The 27,381-nt window shown below is 38.6% G+C and overlaps 1 protein-coding gene across 5 annotated transcripts in view; it reads right to left on the bottom strand.

The window, feature by feature from the left end:
* Positions 1–3,136: 3,136 nt before the first annotated feature.
* The window catches only part of GRAMD4 (GRAM domain containing 4), a 78,193-nt gene continuing 53,948 nt past the window's right edge, over positions 3,137–27,381 (bottom strand). For 3 of the 5 annotated variants that reach the window (XM_084497367.1, XM_084497371.1, XM_084497368.1), the window contains exons 5-20: positions 26,632–26,693; positions 24,345–24,477; positions 23,807–23,832; positions 21,700–21,791; positions 20,307–20,398; positions 18,898–18,946; positions 18,005–18,076; positions 16,484–16,527; positions 16,259–16,368; positions 14,858–15,012; positions 12,534–12,569; positions 10,994–11,141; positions 10,428–10,521; positions 9,254–9,338; positions 7,640–7,708; positions 3,137–6,613 (exon numbers count right to left, since the gene is read on the bottom strand). In XM_084497367.1, coding sequence (XP_084353493.1) covers positions 6,512–6,613; positions 7,640–7,708; positions 9,254–9,338; positions 10,428–10,521; positions 10,994–11,141; positions 12,534–12,569; positions 14,858–15,012; positions 16,259–16,368; positions 16,484–16,527; positions 18,005–18,076; positions 18,898–18,946; positions 20,307–20,398; positions 21,700–21,791; positions 23,807–23,832; positions 24,345–24,477; positions 26,632–26,693 — 1,369 coding nt within the window. In that variant the 3' untranslated portion in view covers positions 3,137–6,511. The remainder of the gene's footprint in view (positions 6,614–7,639; positions 7,709–9,253; positions 9,339–10,427; positions 10,522–10,993; positions 11,142–12,533; positions 12,570–14,857; positions 15,013–16,258; positions 16,369–16,483; positions 16,528–18,004; positions 18,077–18,897; positions 18,947–20,306; positions 20,399–21,699; positions 21,792–23,806; positions 23,833–24,344; positions 24,478–26,631; positions 26,694–27,381) is intronic. The other 2 variants (XM_084497369.1, XM_084497370.1) reach the window with 1 other exon arrangement.

Consider the following 27,381-nt stretch of genomic DNA (forward strand, 5'->3'; position numbering starts at 1 on the left):
CACTCTTTATTCATGTGTGATTGGTTAACATTTTTCAGTGGCTAATGACATTTCTGGTCAGAGATGACTTTTCAAAACGAATAAATAACACTTAATATATCTGTTTGGTTTACAGACTTTATACCAGCAGCAGTTCCTCCTAAATACTTACCTAGCCTAAGAAAAACAGGGAGAGGATTTACAGAAGTTCTTCCCGACTTAGCTGAGAGATCAAAACCTGATGCCCTGTGCTCAAGAGAACAGCACGGAGGCAGCTGAGCAAATACCAGCTTAGGCTGGAACAATCCTTCCCAAATACCTTTCTGTGGCATGTACCTAGTACTACGTTTATTCCTCTGCAGACACCGATTTTGCTCGGTGTAAGCCTGAACCAGTAAGAAAATGGTTTGTTGAGAAGAGATTGTCCAGTCTGAGGAGTGCACGCTTCAAGAGACATCCTCTTCCTTCAGCCATGCAAAGACCTGACACGTCAGCTTGAGAAATGGAAGGCGCAGAGTGACCCAAAGCAGTACAGAACAGTTTGGTTTCTATTTACACAAAATGGAAGATGTAAAACATGGAGGCAGCTTTAGTCAACGTGTGATGTGCTCATCGGGACATAGCTAGTCAATGTCTGAACAATCAGGACCTAAACATAGGGAGGAAGAAAATTGGAACCATGCTGAGGACACATCAGAAAAAAAAAAACACTGGAAAGCTCTCAATTCAAAACCTGATTATGTAGAGAGAAAGCAAAACAAAAATTTGGGAAGTTTAGGAATGAAAAAAGAGAGAGTGACTCCTCTTGGACATAATTCACCTTGAACCTGCAGCTAGACTGTAAGGTAGAAACCAGCCACTAATTGCCATTAATTACTAAATGAAGTGGGGATGAAGACAAATTTCTGGTCCAAGCATGCAAATGGCTAGTGAGATCTTACCCATTTACATGTGATCATCCAGAGATAAAACAGAGAGCAGAGGGTAAAGAAAGGGATGCAGCAGGCTAAATGGGTCAAGGGGTTTTGGAGGAAGGTTTGTATCTGCACGAGAAGGAGCAAGATAGAAGCACAAAGAAATACACATGAAATTAGGGGAGGGTGAAACATAAGGGAGAAGCTAGAGAATATGCAAAGTTGCTTGTTAACTGGAATAAAAGCACAAGGAAGACTGAAGGAAATCCTTCCCCACATTTAGCCATTTTCCATTCAAAGTGGCAAAGATGGAGCTTCAGTACAGGACACAAAAATGGAGATTTCACCTAATTCACATCTGAAATAGGTGTTACACTCACAAGGTACAGTGAACAGCAGGTATTTGAACATGGAAACAGGTCTCTATCTTCCCATCATCTTCTCTCTGCTTCCCATACAATGCCGAATGATCAGACACAGTTCAGGTTAAATATAATATCAGACACATTCACAACCATGTCCTTGTGGCACTGCATCAAGCCCACTTACATTTTAGAGTGGCAACAGCTCCAGAAGGATACTGATGCTTCAAGAGACTGTTTGTTCTTTTACAAACACCCCAACTTCTCTAACACAGGAAACACATCTTTTAGACCTTTTTGCTCATAATGCAGGAAAAATATTTGAAGCTGAGAGGAGCCGATAAGTTGTAGGCAGAATGTTTAGCTTACTAAATTCCCCTACTTAGCAAGGTTGAGAAAACAAGTGCAATTTTCAGGAAGACCACCCCCTTCCCCAAGTCCCACGTGGTCTACAGCCAAAATCAGATGTCCAGGCTCCAGAGACTCTTTCCACAAGGCTGCAGGCATGCTTGAGTCCAATCTACGTGAGCACTGCTATAGATGCAGCTATCTTGTACAAATATTTAATAAAAAATGCATTAACAGAAGTATGAGGGGGAAGTTAAGTATGGTGAGAATGCACAAGCATTTAAAATACGAGCTTGAAAGCACTACTGTATCGCCAGATGCATAGCTGCCATCGTGAGAAAGCTAAATATAGAAAGAAATGAAGCAGCATGCATTCATGACTGCAGGGTCTGCCATGGACTGAGCTCTGTCAACGGAGCAAAACATACAGAGGAGCATTGTAGGGACAAACAAATACATCGGGATTAGATGACCAGGAAGCTTAGTCCTGGTATCATATTCCTAACCAAAGACAAAGGGCTGTGTACCCAGTGAAAGCCAGCTCCTGTTGCACACAGCGTGGAGAAAGAAGCCCTACCATTTATCCCAACAAGGTTACAGATTTCACAGAAGCACAGCCAAAGGCTCAGCAGCTCGGTATGTATTTGTAAGACAGATGGACCGGGCCACTACATGTTCTGCAAGACAAAGAGCAGCCCTGTTCGGATGTCAGAAGCTTCTCTCCTGCATACCTTTGGGGGCAGAGAAGGGTTTTGTTCTTACCTCCAGTGCCTACCTGTAGCACAGTCTTCAGCTATTACTGTGTTTCATGAAAGAGCTTTTACAGGTATCCATTTGTGCTCTTCCTAACACACTAAATGGCACAGAAGACAAAAACATTACTGTGCTCTGCAATACACCAACATGACTACTTCAGGTTAAAGCAGGGTCCTTGAGCTTCAAAAGCAGTGAAGCTTCTAAAGCAAAGCCCACCCAATTCCCCCCAGTGATGGGCTTGAGGTGGCTGTGAATATGCCAAAAGCAGCTCACCTCATTCCAAGAAATCAGGTCTAGTTTTGCTGTACGACTCATTAAAGTTTGTAAAAAGTATTAGCACAAAGCATTTTTATGTTTATTTAAATAAAAATTATAATTTATACAAGACTTTTTAAACAAACAAGATTTTCTTAAAAAATGTACAGGGCAAATTATTTCATTATTTCAATTCTTCGTACAGTATAAGTCTTTTGGCAAACAAAAGTTACACTGATAATGAGTTATTTACAACTTCAAAATATAGACTCGAACTTCAGACATAAAAATTTTAACATCCATTATATCTCAATGATTAGTAGTAGAAATTAAACATCTGCCAAAATGTACAGAATTCAATAAAAACTACCAGTGTTTTTAATACAAGTTTAAGTAGCCAAAAAAAAGTACATCCTTTCATCTCTTCAAGATTGGGTAAAATTGTGTTTTTCTTTGTCTGCAGGAACAATAGGAGGGTTTTGCTGCTGGCTTCCTGTGTGGTGTTGCTACTTATAAATAGCTTGTTTCTCTCAATCTTGCCTCACAAAAGCTACAGTGTACGGAAAGGCATGATTTCATATTTCAGCTTTATTTTTTTTTTGCCTTTTGAATTTAAATGGTCATCAATAAATAATTAAAGCAGTCAGTTTTCATCTCCCTTTTTTTTTTGTCCTGTAAAAGGGACTCAAACTAACCAATGCAATTCGACTGAAAAAAGCTAAACCCAATTACACCTGAATGATCCAGCAGTGAACCACACACACCAACAGAACTGCAAATATTAACAGCAAACAGAAAGACAAGAACATCATCTTCTGCTATTAGAAAGTAACACTTTACATTAAGTGATGCTACCCAGCCTGCTGATGAAGCACAGCAGGCTACACTGCAAAGCTCGGTAGGACAAGTGGAATTTAAGGTTAACTGGAGTGTAATTGTACAAGTCAAGTACATATTTACTCACTGTCCATCCCCTCCAAGCCCGTGAGGATGTAGCAGAAGAGCGGGCAGAGGAGCACTCGTGAGTAAACACACCGAGGGGACTTGCTACCAGCTCTGATGTTTGGTAACACACGAGCAATTCCATAGCAGTAACCTGGACAACCTAATGGAAGTGAAACTTGTCAAATATGTACACAGATGTCTGACAGTTATATTACAATTCCTTTAAAAAAAATCCAGTCTTTTTTCTATACGTTAGAATGAAAAGATGTTGCATTGCAGTTTGCACTAGGTTTACTGCTTTAAGAGGAGTCCGGTTTTAAATTCACACTGTTAAAGCGTGGATTAATTTCAAATTAGATTATTAAAGTTCCTAACAAGTTTCTAGTTTCCTTGCTCAGACCAAAAAAAAGAGCATATTGTGCATGAGGCATTTCAGGCTGGGAAAAGGATAATTATTTCTTTTCTCCCTCTCTGAAGCCTAGGCGTGGTTAATTGTCCTGGCACCACAAGCGCAGGACCTACGGCTCCTTTGGGAACCAGGATCTAGGACAACCCTGTATGCTAGGGTCAAACAGCGAGGGGGGACGTGTGGGGGGAGTAGTAAGTGCCAGTCAACTGATTTCCTACTGAAACTGCTGCTATGATCAGAGTGAAGATATAAATTACACTTGAAAAAATGATACAAAAATAAGAAAAAGAGCATGCTCTCTGTAAAAAATATAGTTTTCTGTTTCCTCGGGAAAAAAAACAATAGCTTGAAACACACTCAAGTGATTTTTCCTTAAGACAAAATGAATGAATCTGGTTAAGATTTATATAACATTAAGCGATTTTAATGCCTATTAGCCACACTTACTATTCAAGGAAGCTTCTAGAAAGGAAGGTCAAATGGTAATACACAGCAGTTACAAAAAAAGATTAATTGACTTCAAAGCGGGTTTGAAGAAAAACTTTAAGTTTTTTTTTTAAACAAAAAACCTGCATATGTAAAGTGAAGAAGACACAAACTGTCAAGCTACACCCACATTAGATGGTGGCAAAATGCATTTCTCAGCCAACTTCACTTGTATGTTAAGCTTTCAGGTCCTGATGTACACCATACCTAAGGAGGTATCAGAAATGCCCCCCTTTTTCTGGTCACATAAAGGTGCTCTACCCAGTGAGCTCAAAAATTGCATCCTTCCCCTTCTGGTGGATTCTCCCCAGCTCGTGCTCACAGTTCCACTCAGGGAATGGAGTTTTACTGCAGTCAGTGTTTTCCTTTACAACACCCAACCAACTCACAGCGTTCAACAGTATTTCTTCATGTCAAGTTCACATCAAGTTCTTCTATCATACCTCGTCATGGCCAGACTGAAATAGGTTTGCGCAGTTTGACTGCCACCTTCTTCAGTACTGCTGCATTTGTTGAGAGGCTTGAAGTAAAAATTGTGCTAAGAGTTAAAGACCCTTTGGTGCTTGGCTCCCCTGCCTGTCATTCATTTTACCCCTTTCCCCACAAAGAAAGAAAAATCCCCGATTAAAAACAAAACAAAACAAAACATAGAACAAAGTCCCATTTTTTAGGTAAGAATCTGCATCTGCAAAATTACTTTTTTGGGGGGACCTTCATATGATGTCTGGAGACATCCACACTAGCAACTCAAAGGACATAGCAAAAGAGAAGACAAACGGGAAGGCATAGAGTAACTCCTACTGTGCTTTAAGAAAAATGCAAATATAATTCTAAACCTCTCAGAAGGGTGCTATTGTATACAATATAAAAGCTTTCTGTATTAAAGACGAAGGTCAAATATGTGCTTTGCTGCTAGAAAGGCCTGAGAGAGTTTAGATAAGGAGCCCAGCCTTCCTGTTTTACCTGGCCATTGGGTTTAATTGTAACTAAAATTTAATTTTGCTCGGGGAAACACAGCAACATTCCAGTGCCCCTCAAATTATGTTCTGAAAAGGAAATAGTGCTTTCAGTTGCTATATTATAGTGTTATTATAAGGGAACTCAAGAGAAAAGCTAAATTAAAAGAGTCATGTCTCAGTTTAGTTTAATTATTCCCGCCTCCCCCAACACAAAAAGCCTGCAAGTCTTTTATGCATTAACATACAAACACCTTGTACATACAACATGTACAATAGTTGAGCCCTTCTGTGACAAGTATCTACAGAAATACAAATATACGATGCCTAACATTTTAGGAACAACATTTTGATGCCGTCTTTTATAAAAAGTATCTGCCTGCCTTCCTTCCTCTTACTTTGGTTCATTCGGAAAGGAAGATATAGTTACAAACTTTTTCCTCCAATTCACTGTACAAACAATTTAAACCTCTGTATGCAGGAAAATCTGAACCTAACCCAACCAGTAAAATATCCTTCTGCAATGCAAGAATTAGCAAGGAGGAGTTATTTTAAGTGCATTTACAAATACAGAAATACTACGATGATAATACTTCCTTGGTGTTGCTACCAGTTTTAATGTAGAACCCAATTAAAAACTCAGAGCTGAAGAAACAGACTTCAGGCTACTAGAGTTGTCATTCTCATGTCTTGGGGAAAAAAATAAATGAGATAATGGGACAAATGTATCCCTAGTGACATCAGTGGAGTTAAAGGGATCAACCTGTTTCAGTCCATTATTTCGTCAGTTCTCCAAGTGTCTTCCCAGCTTTTAATGTCAGTAAATAAACATTAAAAGTGCTTAATGTGCAAGGCTAATAGTGATGATAGCACTTTCACCGTCTTGTTTCATTTTGTTTTTTGTGTTTTTTTGTTTGTTTTTTACAAAAACCTTAAAAACAAACATGAAGGCATATATAAAATACACTTGATTTATGTAACAGATAGAATATAAACCACCAGACAAGAAAAATTATTGCAAAATAGATGAGGATGTTCATTTTTTTTCACTACCAAGTTGTAAAATAAGAAAGTTTCCTTTAGGTCTTCTATGATAAGATACTAGCTCTCACTGTTGGATGATGCAGACGTTATTTTCACATACTGGTTGAAAATCGTCTCAAAAGCTTCATCTCGGTGTACCATGGCACCAAACACCAACGGCTGGATGACAGGGGAAAGGAAAAAATCAGAAAAAATATCATGTCAGTTTGGAAAAAAGAAGTCTTCTTTCAGGTATACTTTTGGCCAGATCATTAGCAGTAGGAGATGAACTATATTCAAAGTGCATTCATAAAGTAAGAATCCTTTTCTCTATTAAATCCTTGGATGCACACCAGAGTTTCTAATATTTTCACTTCACCAGCCTCTTCCTAAAACAACCATGGCATAAAGTGCATCTGCACGGAGTACTAGCAATAGAGAATATTTTAACTCTGTCATCCGCTCAGTGCATGAAGTTTCCCTGATTGACCTCTGCCTTTGTTAAAGGTTTCTAAGACTCTTTATCAGTGCCTCTTAGCTTCAGCTCATAAAATATTTATTTAGGTAGATTAGCATTTTCAACCTCTTTATTAAGTACTTCTCAGTATTAAAAAAGTGAGCAGAAAGCCTGGTACAACCCTCATATGACTTAAAGAAAAGCTATTTATAAGTGGTTAGTTTAAAACAAGGTACAGTAACATGTTAAGAAAAGCTTCATTTGTCCCAAAGGTATTTGAGGCTTAGAGATGTTTAAATCTTTAGCACAATAAGGTCGAAACAGGAAAACTGAATCCTGAGGGTCAGGCCCTTCTACCCCCAAACCTGCCACGCAGCACACACAAAGATACTGTCAAGCCATCAACTTTGAGCTTCAGACTGTTTCCACTGCGGACCACCCCCTATGCTCTCAAAGAAGGTAATGAAATAAAGGAGCAGAAAGGCAGAAGCGAATCTTTCTGAAGCGTTGCAGTAAAATAGTCCAGATGCAGTAAAACAAGCTGAATGTTTAATTCATTCAAATTCTGAAATCAGACATGCTGATATGCACACAAATGAAATAAAGGAGACAAACACTAGCATGAGTGGGGAAAAAAATAAAAGAGCCTTTTTGCTGGTGCTGGCCAAGAGAAAGACAACAAAAAGAGCATGAAGTCAAACACAGCCATATAGATATAACCAGACATAAAGATATAGCCAGCTACTTACTTTTTGTGTAGATGGTGTTGATACAGCAATACCCATCCCTGATCCCGGGAGAACAGAGAGCACTTTATACTGAAAAGACCAAGCACAGATCAAAAGATAGCTCATATCTACTGAACAACTGCCAAAGGTGTTGAGAGGTCATGCAACCCACCAATGGCAGACCCTCCCACCACAACTAACAGACCTGCAGTAAAAATATGAGCAGGCCAAGCACTCCCCTCTGCCCCTGGTGTCCATGGGCACAGCACTGCTTGTGCAGCCAACTTTGCTTGTGCCCCTTCCCTTTCTGCCACATATATGTCTCTGTGTGTATATATACATAATATATATATTATACATATACATGCACATACATGTAAATATACATGCATAAACAGGCAAGAAAAAGTGTGGAAGTGTGTATTATCTAAAGGTTTCCCTGGAACTAATATTCATCTACTGTTTAAAGAAGCAGGAAAGAGACCAGAAAAAGCTTCTTTTCAAAACTCGATAGACCAACAGGGTATGTACAGCTGGGCTTTTTGAAGAAAACCTCTAAAGCTAAGATGAAATACAGTTGGCAGAACTAGAGAATATCCTAAATATGGAAGGAGCCTGAGCGTGGCATGTTTTTACCCATCCACAAATGAAGCAAGGCACAATATGTTTTTATGCTTGGCTGCATGATCTCTGTCTCATCTTCATTAAGAAGCTACACAGATACAAAGGAACATTCGCAGCATGCTACTAAACAACAAGCCCTCACTGCTTCAAGTATGATTAAAATGCATCACTATGAATTATTAATTCCAATGAGAATGTTCAATCTGAGCTCAAGTTGTCTCATTTATAGATGTGACATAAATGGAAGAAAGTCATTTGAAAATCTGGAGGTACCTAAACAGCACACACCAGACCAAATTACTTCTCTGAACAACATAATATAAACGACTGCACTCATGGCCACGGGATGCAGTAGAAAGCACTGGTGTTGGCCTTCTTGTGTTAGATAATTACAGAGAGGTTAACAAATACCTCCATATAGCACGATGCTAGGTGTGGACTAAAGCCTCTGGTAACAGCGGGCTGATAAAACTCAACCAGAGGCTCACACCTGACTTGCCATGCTTCTGACCATCCACTTTTCCCCTCTTTTAGTGATGGGATGCCACCAAGACAAAGCTCCGATCCAGTAATGTTACTCCAATGGTTGAAATAATCCCTCTTCCCTCTGAGGCACCTACATTTAAGATGTTGCGTCTACCCACATCGACACACAAATTTAAGTTAACATTACACAATTACTGCTAACACGAAATCTTCTTAAAGCCTACACAATTCTGGTCAATACAGGAATTAAGAAACAGTACAACTTTAATTTTAAAATAAATCAAGAGTGTAAGAATTTCATAAACTTTTATGCTCATAGTGAGTTTGCGTATGGTCAGTCTAACCGGCTAACCAAACAGTTCTGGAAAATATTCTTTGATCAAAGAATTATGTCTTAGTTATAAAAATCAATATTTTTTTTTACAGCATCAAACAAACAATAAAAAACACCACAGAAAACCAAAGAAAAACTAGTTGAACAGAAACCCAGCTTTCTCCCCTACTTGCAACACAAAGCAGCCATACCTTCTGAATATCCGTTATATCCGTTAGCTTTATAACCTTATTTCTTTTAGATGAGCCAGATTTGGAGCTTTCAAAACACAAGTAACTGAAAACAAGGAAAGAAAATGGTCATTTTGATACAGTATTCTAAAACGAAGCTCACAGTATCCTTCCTGTCACTTCTGAAGTTTGAAATCTCACAGGTTGAAATCAGCTTTACACAAAAAGAGGCAAACAACATGCAATTCAGTTACAGCTTCCAAGAACAAACATTTGTAAATTCTAGAAACTAATGTGTTTGGAAACTCAAAACAAACAGTATGCATACACAAAAAAATATATTATTTTTAGATTACTGCATTGAATTTCTGAGCCCAATAGGTATTTTAAAGATACAAGAAAACAGTAGAGCCTTACAGAGTTAAAATACTAGATCTCAGAAGGCTTATAAATATTTTACTTTGCTAGAAGATTAATGGAAAATAATGTGTTAGTTACATATCATTGTGATGCAGACAAAAGCTCAGATTTCTAAATGCTAGAGATTCTAAACGCCCTCTATCATTAGGTGACATTGCATACAGATTAGCTTTACTTCCATTCATTACACTCCAAAGGAATTTCAGTGCAAGAGCCAAACAGTAGTCATGATATCTATTTCAGCACAGGGGAGGGGGAAAAGAGAAAGTAAGAATTAAAAACAAACATAAATACTAGTTTTGAAACCAAGGCTTGAATTTTTTTTTTTTTTTTGCTGTTGTTGCACATTGCTTCAAGGAAGCTATACATTCAGTTTGCTTTAAAGAAATGAACCAGAGTATTTGATAAATAACCATTAATCACAACTCTCAAAATACAATTAGTGTTTAGTTTCTTTTTTAATATACATACAGTAAGTATGATATCCATATCAAGGACTGCAGCTACTAACAACTAACTACATAGAGCTGTTCTCCATTCCCATGCAAGCCTTTCCAAGACAAAAACATGTTTGTTAAGCTTTGCCACAACCCAGATTTAGTTCTCCCTCTCCTACAGTGCTTTCTTGAGGTTTTAAAGCACCACAAAAAGGCACTTGATACCCACTTATCAGCAGTGTTGTTTCAAAATATTGTCAAAGGACTGCTTTCAGATTCAATTTTTTAACGTCTGTTGCATTTCCCTCCTAAGAAATGTGTCAGATGCAATGACTCACTTTTCTGTGACATAAAGAATTCCATTCCTGATGTAGTCTGTAGGCATCTTCCTATCTCTATTAATCAAGCAGCAGCGCCAGCCATTTTCACACACTAAAAAAAAAAAGTAAATCTTACTTTAAGAAAGAGAAAAACAGATATTATCCCTAGCAATTACTTTATAAAGAAGCAGAAAACACTGAAAATGAAACTTTACATACCCCAAATCAGAAGTATTTACAAAGCAAAGCCTAAACAAGGTGCTTATAGACACTGTAATGTCTGTTTTACACTGGTAAAAATAATAATAATAAAAATAAAAAATAATAAATCAGAAAAAAAAAACACCACACATACACGATTTTTACTTTAACATTTGCACTACCACAAAAAGCATGACAGGCTGTGGATTCTCACAGAGAATTGTAAGGATAAAGAATGAAGGAGATCACCTCCATTCATCTTAATTGAAACCAGGCATTTGTTAATTACAGGCTTATATTTGTACATTGCACTGAATCAAACTTGAAATTATCCGCAGCTTTTTGGAACAGATTCCAGTAACGTAGCCTTCCCATTGCAATACCTGCTAAAGGACGCTCGTTTTCTGACAAGTTAAAAACTTCATGGAAATTGCCCCTCTTGGTGGTATGGAAGCGACTCGTGTCTTCATCTTTGTTTATTCCGGTTGGGGCATTTGAGCCCACATAACTTCTGGATGCTGCTGTCTGAAGCTGCAAAAAAAAAAAACAAAAAACATAATTTTAGATTTATCAGAGAAGCCTTTCTCTTAAAAACATGACTAACTATTCTACCTTGAAAAACAAGCAAACAAATAGACTGTAAGACAAGAATTTTCATTAACTTCACTGAAGTTGACTTTGGACTACTGAATTCTACTACTACTTTACCACAGGCTGTAACGTGCTATCTGAAGACAACCTTTCAAAGTGCTCTGCTTTGACAGGCACCCTTTGCGGGGATGAAAGCACATGGCACTGCACATTCCTGCCCTAAAAATACCCTTTACTGTAGAGAAATGGTAATCTGATTAGATACAGCTAAGTCACTGCACACAACTCCAAATTACTACCCTAATGGAACTAGTAATAGCTAATATATTATCAGTACTTAGCTTGTCTTCAAGAGACAGGCCAAGCACAAGATATTTTTGCACAAAATAAGTTTATAAAGAAAAAAGAGCAAACAAAGAAAAAGGCACGCCAAACTGCACAAGCTCATTATGAATACAAATGCTGAAATTGAAAGGAAGTTTTCCACGCTACGATCCATACCTTTTCATGCCCTGACAGCTAGCAGGAAAAGAAACAAACAACACAAATGTGACAGTGACAAAAGAAAAAAGTGAAGTCTATTTAACAGTATAATACATAGAATAAAACATGAACTGAGTGAAGCTGCAAGATCTTGCTCACATACCAAAAGACTACATACAATGAATGCAATTAAAAATGAGAGTTAGCAGTGGTTAGAGCACACCAGTTCAATTTATTCAGGTTGTGTTAGAGTCATTGATCTTTGCTTTGCTTTGAAGTTCCACTGACTTTTGAGCGTAGACATGTGAAATAAAACTGAAATGGTTGTCAGCATCCTTGAGGAAAAAAAAAAAAAAAAAGGAAAAAAGGAGCATGGAGTTCTTAATACTGAAGTCCTTCAGTAAAATCTACCTTTAAACAGGGCTCCTGAACCTCTGGGACTGCCCTAAAAAAAGGCCTTGTTTCTGGAAGGACTGAAGGCAGTTTCCTTCAGAAAGCTTGCCTCCATTTGCTTTTTTCACCTTGGTAGCACAGCACACAGTTCTCAAGGCTGGCTTTTGTCATGAAAGCAGTACCAGCTCTGTTCTTAGTCCTACTGCACACATGCAGTTAAACAACTGGCAAACTGACAACATGCAAGCTCGGGACTAAGCCCTTCTCCTGCGCAGCCCAGTGCTGTTGGAGGGTAGCTAGCCTCAGCCACTTTTTGAGCGTAAGTTGGCAGCACTCAACACTTCACAGGATTTAGCTCTAACAAAAGAAATATAAAGCAAATGAGAAGTGTGCACTGCAATCGCTGAGTATAAAATCAGACTGACAAAACAGTTATGCACAACAGAGGGTATTTACCATCCAGCTTTTAGGGTAACCGTAATACAACGATGCCTCAAGGGAAAAGAATAAAGAAAGTTGAGATTGAAAGAAAATAGTTGACAATAACTGTACTATTGCTTCAGTGACTGCCCTTCTGCTCTGCCCTTAGCAGTGAGTAAGCCCCTGGAACCAGCCCCTGGAACCAAGGAAAGCTTCCCCAATTCTTTGTGTGGGAGTAAAGATCAGATGAATTTTTGGTAGGCTCTCTTGGACGAGTTATTTGGCTCCATACACACGTAACCAGGTGAAGCTCCACAGCCCAAGACACACAGAAGGTCAGGACAAAAGAGATAACGTGTTTTGCTCTGGAATAAAGATTATTCCTGCCCTCTGCTGCACGGCTTCCTACCTAACCATTAGATAAGAGGCGAAAAATAAAAAGGTGGTTAAGCTTCAGTATCATACCCCATCCTGAGGCTGGAGATGTGAACAGCTCTGCCCTTACTTTGAGTCCTTCCTAAAACAGGCAAGTGTTTCCATTAAAACAAGTAACTATTTAGCTATAACCACGCAGGCTAGAGACAAACCATGATCCATTCCTAAAAGCAAAGCATCAAATCCAATATATTAATAAGCCTTAAATATAACTGGAAGTCATTGAATTTGTAATGCCAGAGGAGTCCTGCCTGCCTAACGACCTGGAAGCAGGCAAACAGGATTCCTTGCTGCTTCCACTTGACCTGTCCTCAGCTTTTGACGTACAATATTTACCAATCAGACACTGGTGTCAGGATTTTTCTCAAAGGACACTTGGTCAGGGTGGTACAGGTAATGCACGGTGTCTAATTTTACAGTGTCGTGTACACTATTTAAGGATAATAAGCCAAAGCAAATGCACATAAGCTGTGCATGCTTCCAGGCTTTGCCTTTTGTACGGGGGTCAAAAAGGAAAAAAGGAAAACCCATTTGGCTTTTACCTTTTATAAAATAATAATAGAAAAAAGGAGAGATACAAAGAAAAAGATAATGCTTTCAAAGACATTTTGAAGCAGATAATGCAGTCCTGCATGTCCTTTCCAGGGAGAAAAGCCAACCCTGTCAAGTCAGTCTCAAAACCCTGGTCTCCTTGTCAAAACTTAAGTTGTTAAGGAAGGTCCAAGAAGGACAATTACTGTCGTCTCTGGATGACAGATTCAACTTCAGCAGTTCAGAGCCTTTCCATCCCTAAAACAAATTACACAATCATCACAGCGAGTGATAACCTGCAATGATAACAGAATGGTAAGAAAGTTTTAAGTCAACCTTCTACAAGCAACTGAAATAGTCTGACTGCAGCTGACAGAACCTACAGCTCTGTCTAACCACTCACTCATCTCTCTCACCCCTTAGAAAATACAAACAAAAGAGTCCCTTTCAGTCAGAGATTTTCCTTCTCTTCTACTTCCTTCTCAAATACTCAAGTCACACTGCTGTTACCATTTTGCCACCTACTGCTAAATTTCCCCCAGACATGAAATTTTGTCTTCTTCTTGACAGGTTAACCAAGGGTTCATGCGTTTATCCATTTTGCTCCCCAGATGTGTTCTCAGGCTGAATTATTGCTAAGTGCTTCACATTATAGTCAGGGAGTTTATGAAAGAACTCAGAAACCCCATGAATGCAATTGCATATTGTAATAAGAGGCATTAAGCAAACACTAAAATGGGATTAAAATAAAGTCTATGAGACTTTAACAAAAGAAAAAATTACTGTTATGAGTACCAACACGGTGAAAAGTTATTTGTCACCACTACACTTACTTGTCATCTAATACGAATAACCTTAAGGCATAATACCTAAATATGTGAACTGCTTTACTAATTCTATCAATACTTATCCCATCAGTAAGCTACGTACAATCAATCTTTCTTTTTTTTTTTTTTTTAATTTTATTTTTAAATGTTCTTCAATCCACACAAGCAGCTGAATCTCCACTAAAAAAAATATCTGGGAATAGAGAAAAGCTACACAAGACTAAATTTTGACAACAAAAATCACACAATGTATGTTACAGAAATTGATATGAGTATGGACAGCATCATTTTTGTGCATTTAGCTTCCTATGATTTGCATTATTTGTGTGTATGTGTATAAATATATCCACATTTTGATAATAAATTCATTTCTTACAAGAAACAAATTCTAGATGCAAACTCTGTGAATCTTGGAAGTAATTATAAAAATAGAACTAACACTGACCATTACGGTTTAATTAACCTTCCCTTTAATGTGCTCTAGTCACTGGGGAAAGGGGGAAGGGAGATAGGTATCTGATTTTCAGATGTTGGGAACAAAGAGACAAGATGACTTATTATCCTTACCCGTCTCGACACTGTAGCATTAGATCGTTCTTTGAGCTGCGGATCTGTTGGGAGGCTTGTCCAGATGATATAAGGAGTATCATACTTAGCTCTTAGTCTGGGGCATCGTTTGAAGATGAAATCAATAAGGAAAAACTTGATTCCGGCATAGAGGCCTGAAAAAAAGGTCACTGTAGTATGCATGTTGTAAGGGCATTAAGAACATCCCAGTTTTGACCGTGTTTTAAAGAGTTCATGAAGGAAACCAAATTCTTTAGTTATCTTCATTTACGGTGTTAAACCACTCTCTAGGTTCTATTTGGAGTCCTCTTACAAAGGCAGGAAGCTACTCCTTTTCATCCCCTCCCCAGATGCCTCTCTCCCCCAGATTTTAAACACGTAGCTTCTTACTACGCGGAAGAGCACTGAAATGATCCAAGCATACGTTGCTTATTAACAGAAACATCCTGAAAACATAATATACTTCCAAAACAGGAAACATGCCAGAGCATTATACGCTGCAGTTCCTTGCAAGAATTTAAATGGCAACAGAGGGCTCTCACGTACTGCATTAAACTGTATCTTCCAGTCCAGTAGGCCTTATCTTGCGGAAGATATTTCCTTGCATTCTGACAGATTAAAAAGGCTTTGAAATTTCTTAAAACTTAAGTGAATGCAATTCAGATCTCCTAAGAGTCACAGTAACAAAATAATTCCTCACACTCATAATTCAATAGCTATATCAAGCAAATCTATGTATATGTTTAAATTTGAAGCTTGAAGTTCAGTGCCACTGAAGCTAATACTCATTTGACCATCTCATAACTTCAGTGAGTAGAGAAAAATAAAAAATAATAATTCTTGGTTCACAGAACATGGCCTTATATCTTATAGATGTAAGTATTGTGCTGTAGAGGGAGCTGTCTTTTCCCAATTCCCAGCTGAAAGTGGAAGTATCTGAAACTTTACCCACAGCAGTCTGCTTTTTCCAGCCTATCCTCCAAGTTCTACACGTAGTCCTACCAACATCTTTCACTTTTTTTCCAGCCCTACTATCCTTGTGCCTTCTGTGTGGTCCCATGTATTTCATTTACAAGGAAGAGAGAGCAAAAATAACCCCAAATATAGGACTTCCTGGAAGCCTTATAGCTGGCAATCTGAAGACCTCTGCTAAAAGCTCATCAGAAACTTTCCCACTTCAAGGAGCAAATGCATTACTTTTTCTATTATGTATTCAGAGATGGTCTTCAAAATGAACACAACAAATGATGCCAAGCACAATGAAGATACTTTAAAACACTGCATTATTTATTAATGCAGGGTTTTCTTTCTTATACTCGAAAATTCTCCCCCTGAAGATCATGCTCTATTTTAAAAGCATTAAGTCTAGACTTTAATAGGTCAATTATTTATTGTGTTTACCCATTGCAAGACCAATAATCCTGTAGGGCAAAAAGCAGGATGCAATAAAAGCCGCCCATAGAGCAATGTAGAGCTTCTGTGTTATTTCTGGTTGGACCCACATGAACAAGCTGAAAATACACAAACAAACAAAGAAAAAAAAATCAAAACTGTATTCCCATGCTTTCCAGACATCGGTCAAGTCTTGTTTTAAGAGGGTAAAAAGACTCACGTCAGATAACTTACTTTTTAATTTTTTCCAGTATGTCTGCCATCTTTCCAAAAAGGTTCTGCATAAAAAGCAAGAGAATTAAATCCAAGTCCCGTGTTATTTTGGTGGGGTTTTGTCCACGTAATAGAAATCAACAGTTATCTTACAGAACAAGCAATCCCTGAAAGTGATTTTTGCAATAACTTTTAGCTATTTATATACTTTGTAGGTGAGTAAATACAACACAGAACAGTAATATTCAATGACTTCCATCTCATTTAACACCTTGTTCTGTAACTCATGTTTATTAGAAGTGAAAGGAAGAAGTTATTCAGTCTCAGTGGTGTGACTGCAAGGTGTTTACATCACTGTAAAATTTTTAAATTAAGTTGTCAGAATTTGAAAGTTAAGAGCTTCTGTCATTTGGTAACAAAATGGGAAGTTTGTTGAAACACTCTGAGCACTGACTTTTCAGGAAGCAGTTACTAAGTTTATGAAATGTTGGTCTGTTAGTTTGTTGTTTTTATTGAAACCTACCACAATGAGGTTTTTATAATACACTCTTGAAGTTATTAGATTCCATGTAATTCCTGTATTGCAGACAACAGCTCTGTATTAACAGTGTTACTCAGCAACCTTCCCTAACTGATCCTTGCTGTCACAGCACCTGTAAATTTCATCTTCCCAATAAACTTCCGAAGGTAGTCATATAAACACAGGAGAAGCCCAGTTGCTTATTGCCCAGACAAAAGGAACCAACAAATTGGTTCTGCTGCTACCAATGGGACGATTATTGAAGCAGGAGACCATGCTGCTGGCTCACCACACTCCTACCTGAGGCTAGCAATGGCTCACTGCCACGGTAAGCTCCTTCCCTGCTCTCAGTCACTTGCCCCCCACTTGACCAAGAGCTTGGTTTCATTTTCTGTCAGATCAATTTTATGTCAACTCCATGAACAAGGGGTCAGGCACGTACCACAGCCAGTAGAAGGAAGGAGACAAGACTACACAGTTGGCAACAGAAAAGTAAGCTACTTTGAGCAGCAGCACATTGTTAGACATGGCACAAGGCTCATGGCAAGGCACAAGGTTCAACTAGACGGTCGAGTCACGGGGCTACAAGTGTAGCTCACCAAAATGATTTCGCTGGGAGAAAACCTTCCCTCACTCTTTGCCATGTAAATAGTAGATTTCAGGGTTAGGCAGGTGGTGGTGTCTAGAAAACAGACTTTTCCAGAGATGCAGTCCAAACTGTTGAACTAAACTAGCAGCAGCCTTCAGATTAAATCTTGAAAGACTATGGTCTCTTAAATCAGTTTTGTCACTAGCAGATTTGTGATATGAATCCATGCTCCAGCATACTGGTAAGATTTACCACCTGATCTACATTCTTGCTGATGTCCTATTGCTTGAAAGTGAAGATCCCCATGCAAGAAAAGTGTTGTTTAAGTGTTTGTTTTCACACAGTGTGTAACAAAGTGCTTTGACCACTTCAGAATGAATGAGCCTCCATGTTTTAGGGAAGCAGCAGGAGAGGTGTGAGAGTAGCACAATACCTGAGCCTTCTGAGCCACATCTAGGACAAGCTGAAACTTTTCAGACACCGTCAGGTCCTCTTTCGGGGGTTCCTTGGGCAAGAAAGAGACGATTGATTAATTTCCAACTCAGAAGAAGCTGGTATTTTACAAAACTCATGAGAACGTGACCCCTCCACATTCTTGGCAACAATAGTCTCACTTTAAACAATCTTTAAATCTACCAAGTTTCTCCCATTGTTTTAAACCTACTGATTATGTCATACTGATGGTTATCTTTAGCTATGAATGCTTTTCCTCCGTGACATATGCAAATATAGTAATATGACACTGTGAAAGACACAGTAAGTCTTTGATGCAATGCAGTTACAATGGCTTTCAGTCTACACCACAGACCTTAACTGACTTATTTCTGATCTAGCATAGAAATGTTATTTCTGTAGAAGTTTTACAGCTCTTATTTTTTATTTTTTTTAAATAATCTAATATTGCCCTTTTAAAAGTAACATTATCCTGGAAGCAAGGCCAGATGGCAATTCAGGTTGGAAGGGACCACAGTAGGTCATCTAGTCCAACTCCCTGCTTATAGCAGGGTATGTAAGTGATACCTTCAAAATGTTACAAAGGAGACTGCAAGACTTCTTGAAGATCCCACGGGATCTAACATGTCCAAGTTTTAGATTAACATTTATTCCAGAAATGCAATTCAAGTGCAGAGATGTTATGGTGAAGCACTCAAACATAAGAGTGCTGTTAGTAAATGTTTCTAAATTGCAAGAGAAAGAAAAGTTGTAGTGTCTTTATGTATACCTTATTACTCTTTCTTGTCTCAACTAGCCACACAAACACACAGGAAGATTTTGAAGGTGCAGCTTTTAACACAGGCATACAGAACACACTGATCAAAGACTTACCACAGGTTCAGAAACTTCAGGCACAATGCTCCACTGTATTCTCCAACCCCTAGAAGTTACGGAAATAGTTAAAGATAGCAAGTATTTCTTCTCCACCTGCCAACATGGATTGTTTGCAAGAGGTTAAAAAGCAGTTTTCTGCAATAAACTCTTATGGTTTAAAAAAAAATCCAAACATCAAACGAACCACCACATAATAAAAGCACAAGCACTCAACCACAAACAGCTTTAAATGTATTTATTTTTAAATGGTATTAGGTAGAATCAGGTACGTAGAATCAGGTACACCAATTTTACAACAGAAGTGAACTGCATGCACAGAGGATATTTTATGTGAACAAAATTGTATCAACTCATTCAGGAGTTTATTTGCTCCTATTAATTTTCAAAGCATGGAGTGTCAGATAGTAAGTGCCAATTAGGAAATCAGAAAATGAGTTAACAATATGCACACTAAAAGGTCCTCACCCCAATTTTAAGGGGGAAATACCATAAGCCTATAATAGCTTTTTAAAAGAGCCTCTCAGCATAAAATGTATATATATATATATATATATGTATACACATTTAAGAAATCAAAAATTTTAATAGAGACTGAATTTACAAATTGAAGATTCTTTGGATAAAGTGTGTCATCAGCTCCTGAAAATGACATAACTGCCTAGGCGAAAATTCTCTCTAGGAGTAATCAGCAAGTTTCAATATGTGATATTCTCCAACTACTCCTGTTGCCCAGAGAGGTTGTGGATGCCCCATCCCTGGAGGTGTTCTAAGACCAGCTTAGATGAGGCCCTGAGCAACCTGGTCTAGTGGGTGGCTTCCCTGCCCATGACAGGGGGGTTGGAACTAGATGACCCTTGAGGTCCCTTCCAACCCAAGCCATTCTATGGGTCTATGATACTCTGAATACTGGAGAGTAGTTTTATTTTAGAAATTTTAAGTGTTGAGGGATTTGTCTGATAGCACATAGCATCATTTATGATGACCCAAGTCAAATTAGGAGCCATTTCTGCTCAGAAACAGTGCTCAGACATCGGGACAGGTTGCCCAGGGAGGTGGTGGGGTCACCATCCCTGGGGGTGTTCAAGGAGAGGTTGGACGTGGTGCTTGGGGACACGGGTTAGTGGTGGCATTTGTGGTAGGGGGTGGTTGGACCAGGTGATCTCGGAGGGCTTTTCCAACCTTAATGCTTCTATGATTTTATGATTCTAAGTCACAGAAAATAAAAATAATTCCTTAGTGTAGTCAAAAATTATGGAACTGAGTGATGAAATCAGTTTGAATTTTACCTTGTTAAGCTGAATTCACAACATTAGGAAAGATAATAGGTTATGAGTCAATGATAATAATAATAAAACAGATTTTAAGCAAAGCATTACAGGAGAATGATCTAGTATATAAGTAAATACCTGGCTATGAGGTAATTTAGGGACAACCTCAAAATTGCTAAAAATAAGAACATAGGAATGGCCCAGCCATGCCATACAGCATTCATGTAAATCTGCAGAGTAAGACAAAGAAAGAAAAAGAGAGATGTGGATTACAAACTTGGGTACAGTGAGTCATAGACTGTTTCCCACTGTACCATTGTGTACAGCATCATGCAACTCAGATCATGAACATTAATGGATTTTAGCCACCCCATGACTGACAACAGCGCCGCATTCATGAATGTTAAGTTAAAACTGTAAGACTGAACCAAATCTCCAGAGATAACCCTTAAATAGTTCTCAGCCGCTTGAGAGACTGAGTATTTCCAAGGCTGCAGTCAAATGGTGGTGTAGAAAAAAAGAGTGAACCTTCAAGTCTGTGAATCTGCCACATGAGCACAATAGGGTCGAACCTCATCTAAGGCAGTGAAGTAACGGCACAGTAGAAGAGCAGGAGTTATGACAATTATACCCTTACAGGGCAACAGGACAAACTCACTGCATTACTTCAGGTCAATTAAATCCCAAATTCTTTACCAACCTAACAATGGTGGGACAGGCCCCTTCTCAATATTCTTTCAACTGTGCGGTGCAAAGTAGCATCCAATAAGGCTCTGTAACTTACAGGGGTGGATCACTTTGGTGAAAATGTCACGCTCCTTTTCATTAAGAGGCTCATCCTGACAAAGTTAGCTACAACTACTGCTAATAGTTTTCTTTGACATCTAAGTATTGTGTCTATATCGTGACCAAAAGAATTTAGATCATTTAATTCACAAGTAGAAGAAAAAAAATAACAAATTGAAACTCCACTAAATAGTTATATCACAGCAGTATGCAAACTTCCTTACATAGCCCTGTGGGAATACTTAAATTTAGTTCTTGGGAATACTTAAATTTAGCTCACAGACCTCCTGTTGGCACATTAAGCGATGCTCAAATCAAGACACTTTGTCTCTCATCACTAACGATGATCCTAATCAATGGAAAAGAGCACTGCTGGTAAATATCCTTCCTATCAAATACAGCCTCTATCAGCATTTCAGCTCTAGAAAAGGAGAGGTTTTGCAGATGCAGAAGAAACCATCAATTTATAGGACAGGGAGACAGGAAGCAAGGAACATGAGAACAATGACCCGATTGTTCTAAGTTACTTTAATGGTTACAAAACAAAGCAGAATACACAACTGAAATGGCTTTGAAATATAAATTAAAGTGTCAACTACATGGCATTTTGTGTTAAATGTCATTCCACTGTTTGATTTGACCTAACTGTAGCACACCCCCACTCAGATATGGTAGTTTCAATGAATTTCAGTAAACAATACATTTTAAAAGTTCTTACCACTCCCGGAGGAATAGAATAACTTACAATAAAGGCAATAGCAGAAGTGTAGATAGAATACCAGTCTGATAAGGCAGAAAGATTCTTCACAAAATTAGTAACGGGTTTGGCACCTCTCTCTAAATAGAATGGAGAAAAAAGCACAATTGTTAGAATTAGCTGTGGTGTTAAATCACTTATAAATGGTAAACGAAACAGAAAATATGAATGTAAATATAAAAAGGCTTATCCAAATTAAGGAAAATGAAAACTTAAGAGACCCATCAATGTAACTGAACAATTAGTTAAGTAATACATTTCCAAAACTTTAAGTGTCTTCATCAAGACAAAGGTTATGTCTAGACTGTTAAATACAGACCAAATAAATAAATAAGAAAAATCAAGCATAGCACTATCTTTACAAAAGTTAACTTGGATGCCACCAGAAGTCTGTTCTGAGCTCTGTTCATACTGCCCACAAAGAACTCAGCACAGGTCAGCCTGTCCTACTGTAAAGCAAGGTAAATTAGCCTGACGGGACTCCCAGCCACCAAGAAGCCATTCATTGCTACCCCCAAAAAGCCAGCTCCAAACCAGGCTAGACATCTCTTGGCTACACTTCTGCTGCAGTCAAACTGCTAGCACTTTGCTGCTTACTAAGCCGGGAGACAGAGGAGTTTTCTGCCTGAGAGCGTTTGTCTCTCACCTCTGCAGACCTTTGCTCTTGCTGGGTGACAGATCTGTGCAGGGAGAGGCACTGCTCCCACAGGCTGATGCACACCACCAGCCAGCAACAGCAAGAGCTCCCTAAAAAAGACTTGTCCTTTACACTTTCTATTCCTACATCCTCTTTTACTACTTAGCTAGGAACACAGGAAAATAGGAAGGGGCTTTTGCAAGACGACCTTTGCTTACTCTACTAGCAAACGCTGACTTTTGCCTTTCCTGCTGAGAAGAGCGAAGACTCCCCTTGCAGGGGGGGCCTAAGGAGTACCCAGCCTTGTTTGCAGTACAGCTCACAACTTTGAAAGGCTTTCCTCAGGAGAGCCTGCCACTTGCTGTCCTGGTTTGTTTGACTTGAAATGCAGCTAGCCTTGATGTATTCCCGATGGGAAGCGATTAAACAGCGAGACTTCCTTGAGCATCAGTGACACAAACAAAGCAGCGGATGAAGCAAGTGGAAGGGGCAGGCTCAAGGCACCAGAGGAGGCCACTGACTTGAGCCCTGCTCCCAGCAGTTCTTCCCATCTGCTCTGCCCTACCAACACCAAACCTGCAGGGAAGGTCAGCGCTTGGAGCCACTGGTGACAGAAAGGCCTTGAGAGGCCTGGGTGGCAGTCAGGCACTGGCGGACAGCAGGGATGTAGATTTTGTGGCTCACCTGCTGGTAGTTAAGAACCACTCAAAGCTTAAACTCAGTGTTTGTTTTTTAAAGCTATCCCTAATGGCAATGCGCATCCACCACAGAGAACAAGTCACTAATATTCTCCCAAAGGAAATTATTCTAATACTGGTGCTCATTCTGAAGAGAACAAAACTGAAATTACAGAGATTAAAGACCTGCATTTGCCTCCTCCCTACAATACTTTAAAACCTCAGGACATAAATTAGCCTTTTTTTTTTCAAGCTAGCAATTCTCTGCTGCACGGAAGGTTAAACTACTTTGTTTAACTTGCCGTCACCCATCCTCCACTTTCCAAAATAAGTTATCAGCTCTCCATGAGAAAGAAATGCAAGCCACGCTCAGGGTCTGCATGGTCCAACCCCTCCCCTTGAGCTAAAAGCTTAGCAAGCAAACTACAAGCAGCTCAGACGTAGCTTATGGGCAATGACTTTTGCCACTGGAGAAATAGCCTGCTCTCACTCATTACATGCTTACACATTTTAATTAGCACTACTTTTTTTGTTCTGAGATACCTTTCATCTTGAATTACAGAGTAAGGTCCTACCACTGCTCCTCTAAGTTACTTTGTAAAAAAAAAAAAAATCAGGATTTCAGGATTTGTACTCAATAATTGAGGTTTTCAGAATCATTTCTGCTTATGAACTGGCAGAAATATTTCTGAACATCAGATTTTGCACAGAGCAGTCTTCCCAACAGGGTTACCAAGAATTACTTTTACTTGCAGAAAATAAAATATTTTTAAGTACTTACTTAATCTTCTCATATTTTCAGTCAACCTGAAAAAAATAAAGTAAAATAAAATTAACTTGTTAAATAGACTACTAGTGAGTTATATTAAAATGCAGTTGATACATATTGGGTCTCTGAAAAATTGCTCACAATTATAACTTAAATGTTTGTGTATAGAGCTTCATTCTTGCCTGCTGTGAAGTGTTTCTAGTGAGTAGTATAGACTATCTTGCATCAAGCCAAAAACTGAAACATAAAAGCTCTCCTGCCTAACTAAGCCCTCGGCCACACTTTTTGAGAAGTACGTGACAGAATCTGCCAAATAATAACTTCTATTCTACCTTAGACCACAGACAGACTTCAAATTTCATGTTTCAGCCAAGGTATTGACAAACCATTTGAGACAGCTCAGTATCTTCAGTTTCATTACTTTTTATAGAAACACTTGCTCAAACCACATAAAAGATTGTGTTGTGTTCTTAAAAGAAAAAAAAAAAAAAAAAGCAGCAGCAACTTGTAAAGAAGCCAACAATTTCTTACAATCATGTTAGAGATTTACCTTCTAGCACTAAGTGGCTCCTCTGTTTCCACTGTATTTTCCTCTGGCTGAAATCTGAAGTCCTCAACATACTCCCCAAATTTGTCACAAAACCACTTTTGGAGTCTTGAACACACTGTATGACTACGCTTATCTACAAAAAAAGAAGCACCATGTATCAGGATATTACATGAAAACATCACACAAAACCTGCATCTGTTCCCATATGCTACTTTTCACAGCTATTTATGCTATTTTAGTAACAGCGTTTCTGTCCTTCACTAACACTTTTCATGGAAATTCACTATGCAATCTATTTCTGCCATTTCACAGACAGAGTGATTATACCATTCTTGTAAAAGATGACTAAAGGTGATTCCTGCTTCCAGCAGGAGCTTTGCTGTAAGTACAACACATGGGAGGGAGCATCTCATTACAGAAGTACAGGAATTACTTAAACACTCCAGACAAATGAGTTTTTTTAGCAAATGCTAAAAAAACTTTTTCCTGTGTTCCCGTAAACAAAAGACTGCCCTAATTTTCAGCACTCCTATTGTGCTGAAGGGTTTTCTAGAGAAAAGTAAGTGTAAAGCAAAACCCTCCTGAGCAGAGAACAGGACAATCACCTTACTGCCACGGCAAAGCAGTGCAGGGGAGAGCAAGCCAAACATCTGGTGTTGCCTCTAACTTGGAAAATCACTTTCCAGCAGCAACAGACAGACTGTTCTTTGGAAAAGAAGGTCAGTAAAGCAGTGTAAAGAGATGGGTCACAACTATTCCAGGACCTCTCTTAGTACAGAACTCCATAAAATTAACACGTGATTAATCAGAGGCATGAAAGACTGATCAGCCAACTACGGCTGCCAAAACTACCCTTTCTAAGCATACAGAAAGGGTAAGAAAAAGCATACAAAAACATAAGAAAAAACAACCAGGCCTCAGAAAACAGGATTAAAATATACGTTAATGTGTGACAGTGAACTAAGAAAACCAAGGACTTCAATACCAGTTCACAGCTGAGAAAAAGCTTACATTTGAAATAAAATGCTAATAACACTTGAGGTAGTGCAGAGAACAAAATTTTGAGCATACAGCATGACAGGTACAAATGACAAGCTGTAGTTCACAAAGAAAGACAGAACTGACATTACAGAAGTACAGGAGGAACGATTTCAAACACTTCATTTAATCCAGAGATTTAAAAGTCTAACTGGTATTGTAAAAAAGAAAAAAAAAGTTGTGTTTTTGCAGTAGAAAATTCCACTAACCTTTTATATTCAAAGAGTGACTGTGTAGTCACAACAATGGGGAATGTTAAGCAGGTAAGGGGACAGTGGAAGACTCCACTGTTCCAAAATAAGGAGGGTGGCTAAGAAAAGCAAGACGAGCAGTGCGAATACAGTAAAAACAAAAATAACAGGCCCTCTAGTCACAAGAGAAGAAGGAAAAAAAGGGGGGGAAAGGAGAAATGAAAGATTCATCAAATAAAATTGTATGTATGTGGAATAGTAAAAGCGTCAAGTAGATTGTGAACCTGTAGTACTCAACCAATGAGGAAAAAGGTGAGGAATTGGGTGTCAGGTAATAGGGAATATAAGGTTATGATATACTTTTGCTGTGTGCTCCTGCTTGCAGGACGCCTGCCATTGCAACTGCAAATAAATTAGCTTCACAGAAGACCCCGTCTGAGAAAATTATTGAGAGATTTCTCACAGTACTCTTAATCAAGAGGTGTGGGAAGAAAACTCAAGTGCTCTGAAAGATTGAGAACCTGCCTGTTACCTTAGTTTTTTTCAGATATTATTCTATTTATAATGAGCAGCAGCTTGAGAAATGAAAATGAAATTAGTAATTCACTTAAGCTTATTCCCTCTACAGAATGTCCTTTCTTTTAGAAAAGAGAAGTACTACCATTAATGGCATAAAAGAGGTTTTGCAGTTGAGAATGAAACAAGACATCTTTCCTATATATTACAGCTGTGTTCTGATTAGTTGAGGATCAGCTAGGTGTGCAAGAATAATTAAGTCAGACAACAACAGTTCATTACATTCCTGAAGGGCTTGTAGTATAAAATAGTTTCCTTGCTCAGGCATACAAAATCATCAACAAAGAGTAAAAGCAGAATCATATACAGAGGTAAGAAACTGCTCAAATGCTCTTTCATACTTGGCTTCTTCAGAAGTCTCCTTCAGGACCCAGCAAGTTCTTCTGCAACATTTGATTTTCTGGAACAGCTTCAAAAGAAAGAGGTGGAAAAAAAAAGATCTGACTGCATCAAACTGCTCGTACATATTTGACCAAGATTACCTGTTCCATTGGCTTGTGTCTGTGGCTTTGCAGCTTGCTGTGTTGCAGGCACCTCTTCAGCTCTACAAAGAAAACAGAAACAATGTGAAATGCTACAAGTTCAGAATTTTAAGAGAAAACCAAGTGTGCGCCCTATTTCAGGATTCAAAATATTCACTGTACACTGTACTTAGGATCCAGAGAAAGACCATCGTGTAAGGCAAAGTGCGTTTTAGCCATTTTGTGTCACCAACAGCTCAGCCTGATCTTCCAGCTACTGAATATTTTAGTATCAATTTTCTTGCATTACTTCTGGTTTTGCATCGTAGATTCATTGCAATGCCTGCCAGGAAAACTCTTCAGAGCCCTGACTTTTCCCACAGTAATAAATGAAAAGGGATTCCATATTGCAAGCTGATAACCACAGAGCTAAAATAAAATCAGCTTAATTCATGAACCCTGAATTCTGCCACCGTTATTGCAATCAACACCACTCATCTTCACAGTGAGAAGAACAGATGTCAAGAATTATGTTCAAATGTTATGTCGTAAGCTCTTGAAGTGCAAAGATACCAACCCAAGATGAAAATATCTTTTTTAAAATGCAGAATTTAAATAATGTTGTGAAAAACAGAGACAACAATGTGATAAAAATACATGGCAAGAACCAGGCACCACTGGTCACATCTTTCAAACAGGTTAAGAACAATACTCACATTTATTACAAGTAAGCAGATCATGGAAAATACGAATGCCTTGGCCATTCTGCAC

Source organism: Aythya ferina (genome assembly GCF_964211825.1).
Source record: "Aythya ferina genome assembly, chromosome: 1".
NCBI classification, from domain to species: Eukaryota; Metazoa; Chordata; class Aves; order Anseriformes; family Anatidae; genus Aythya; species Aythya ferina.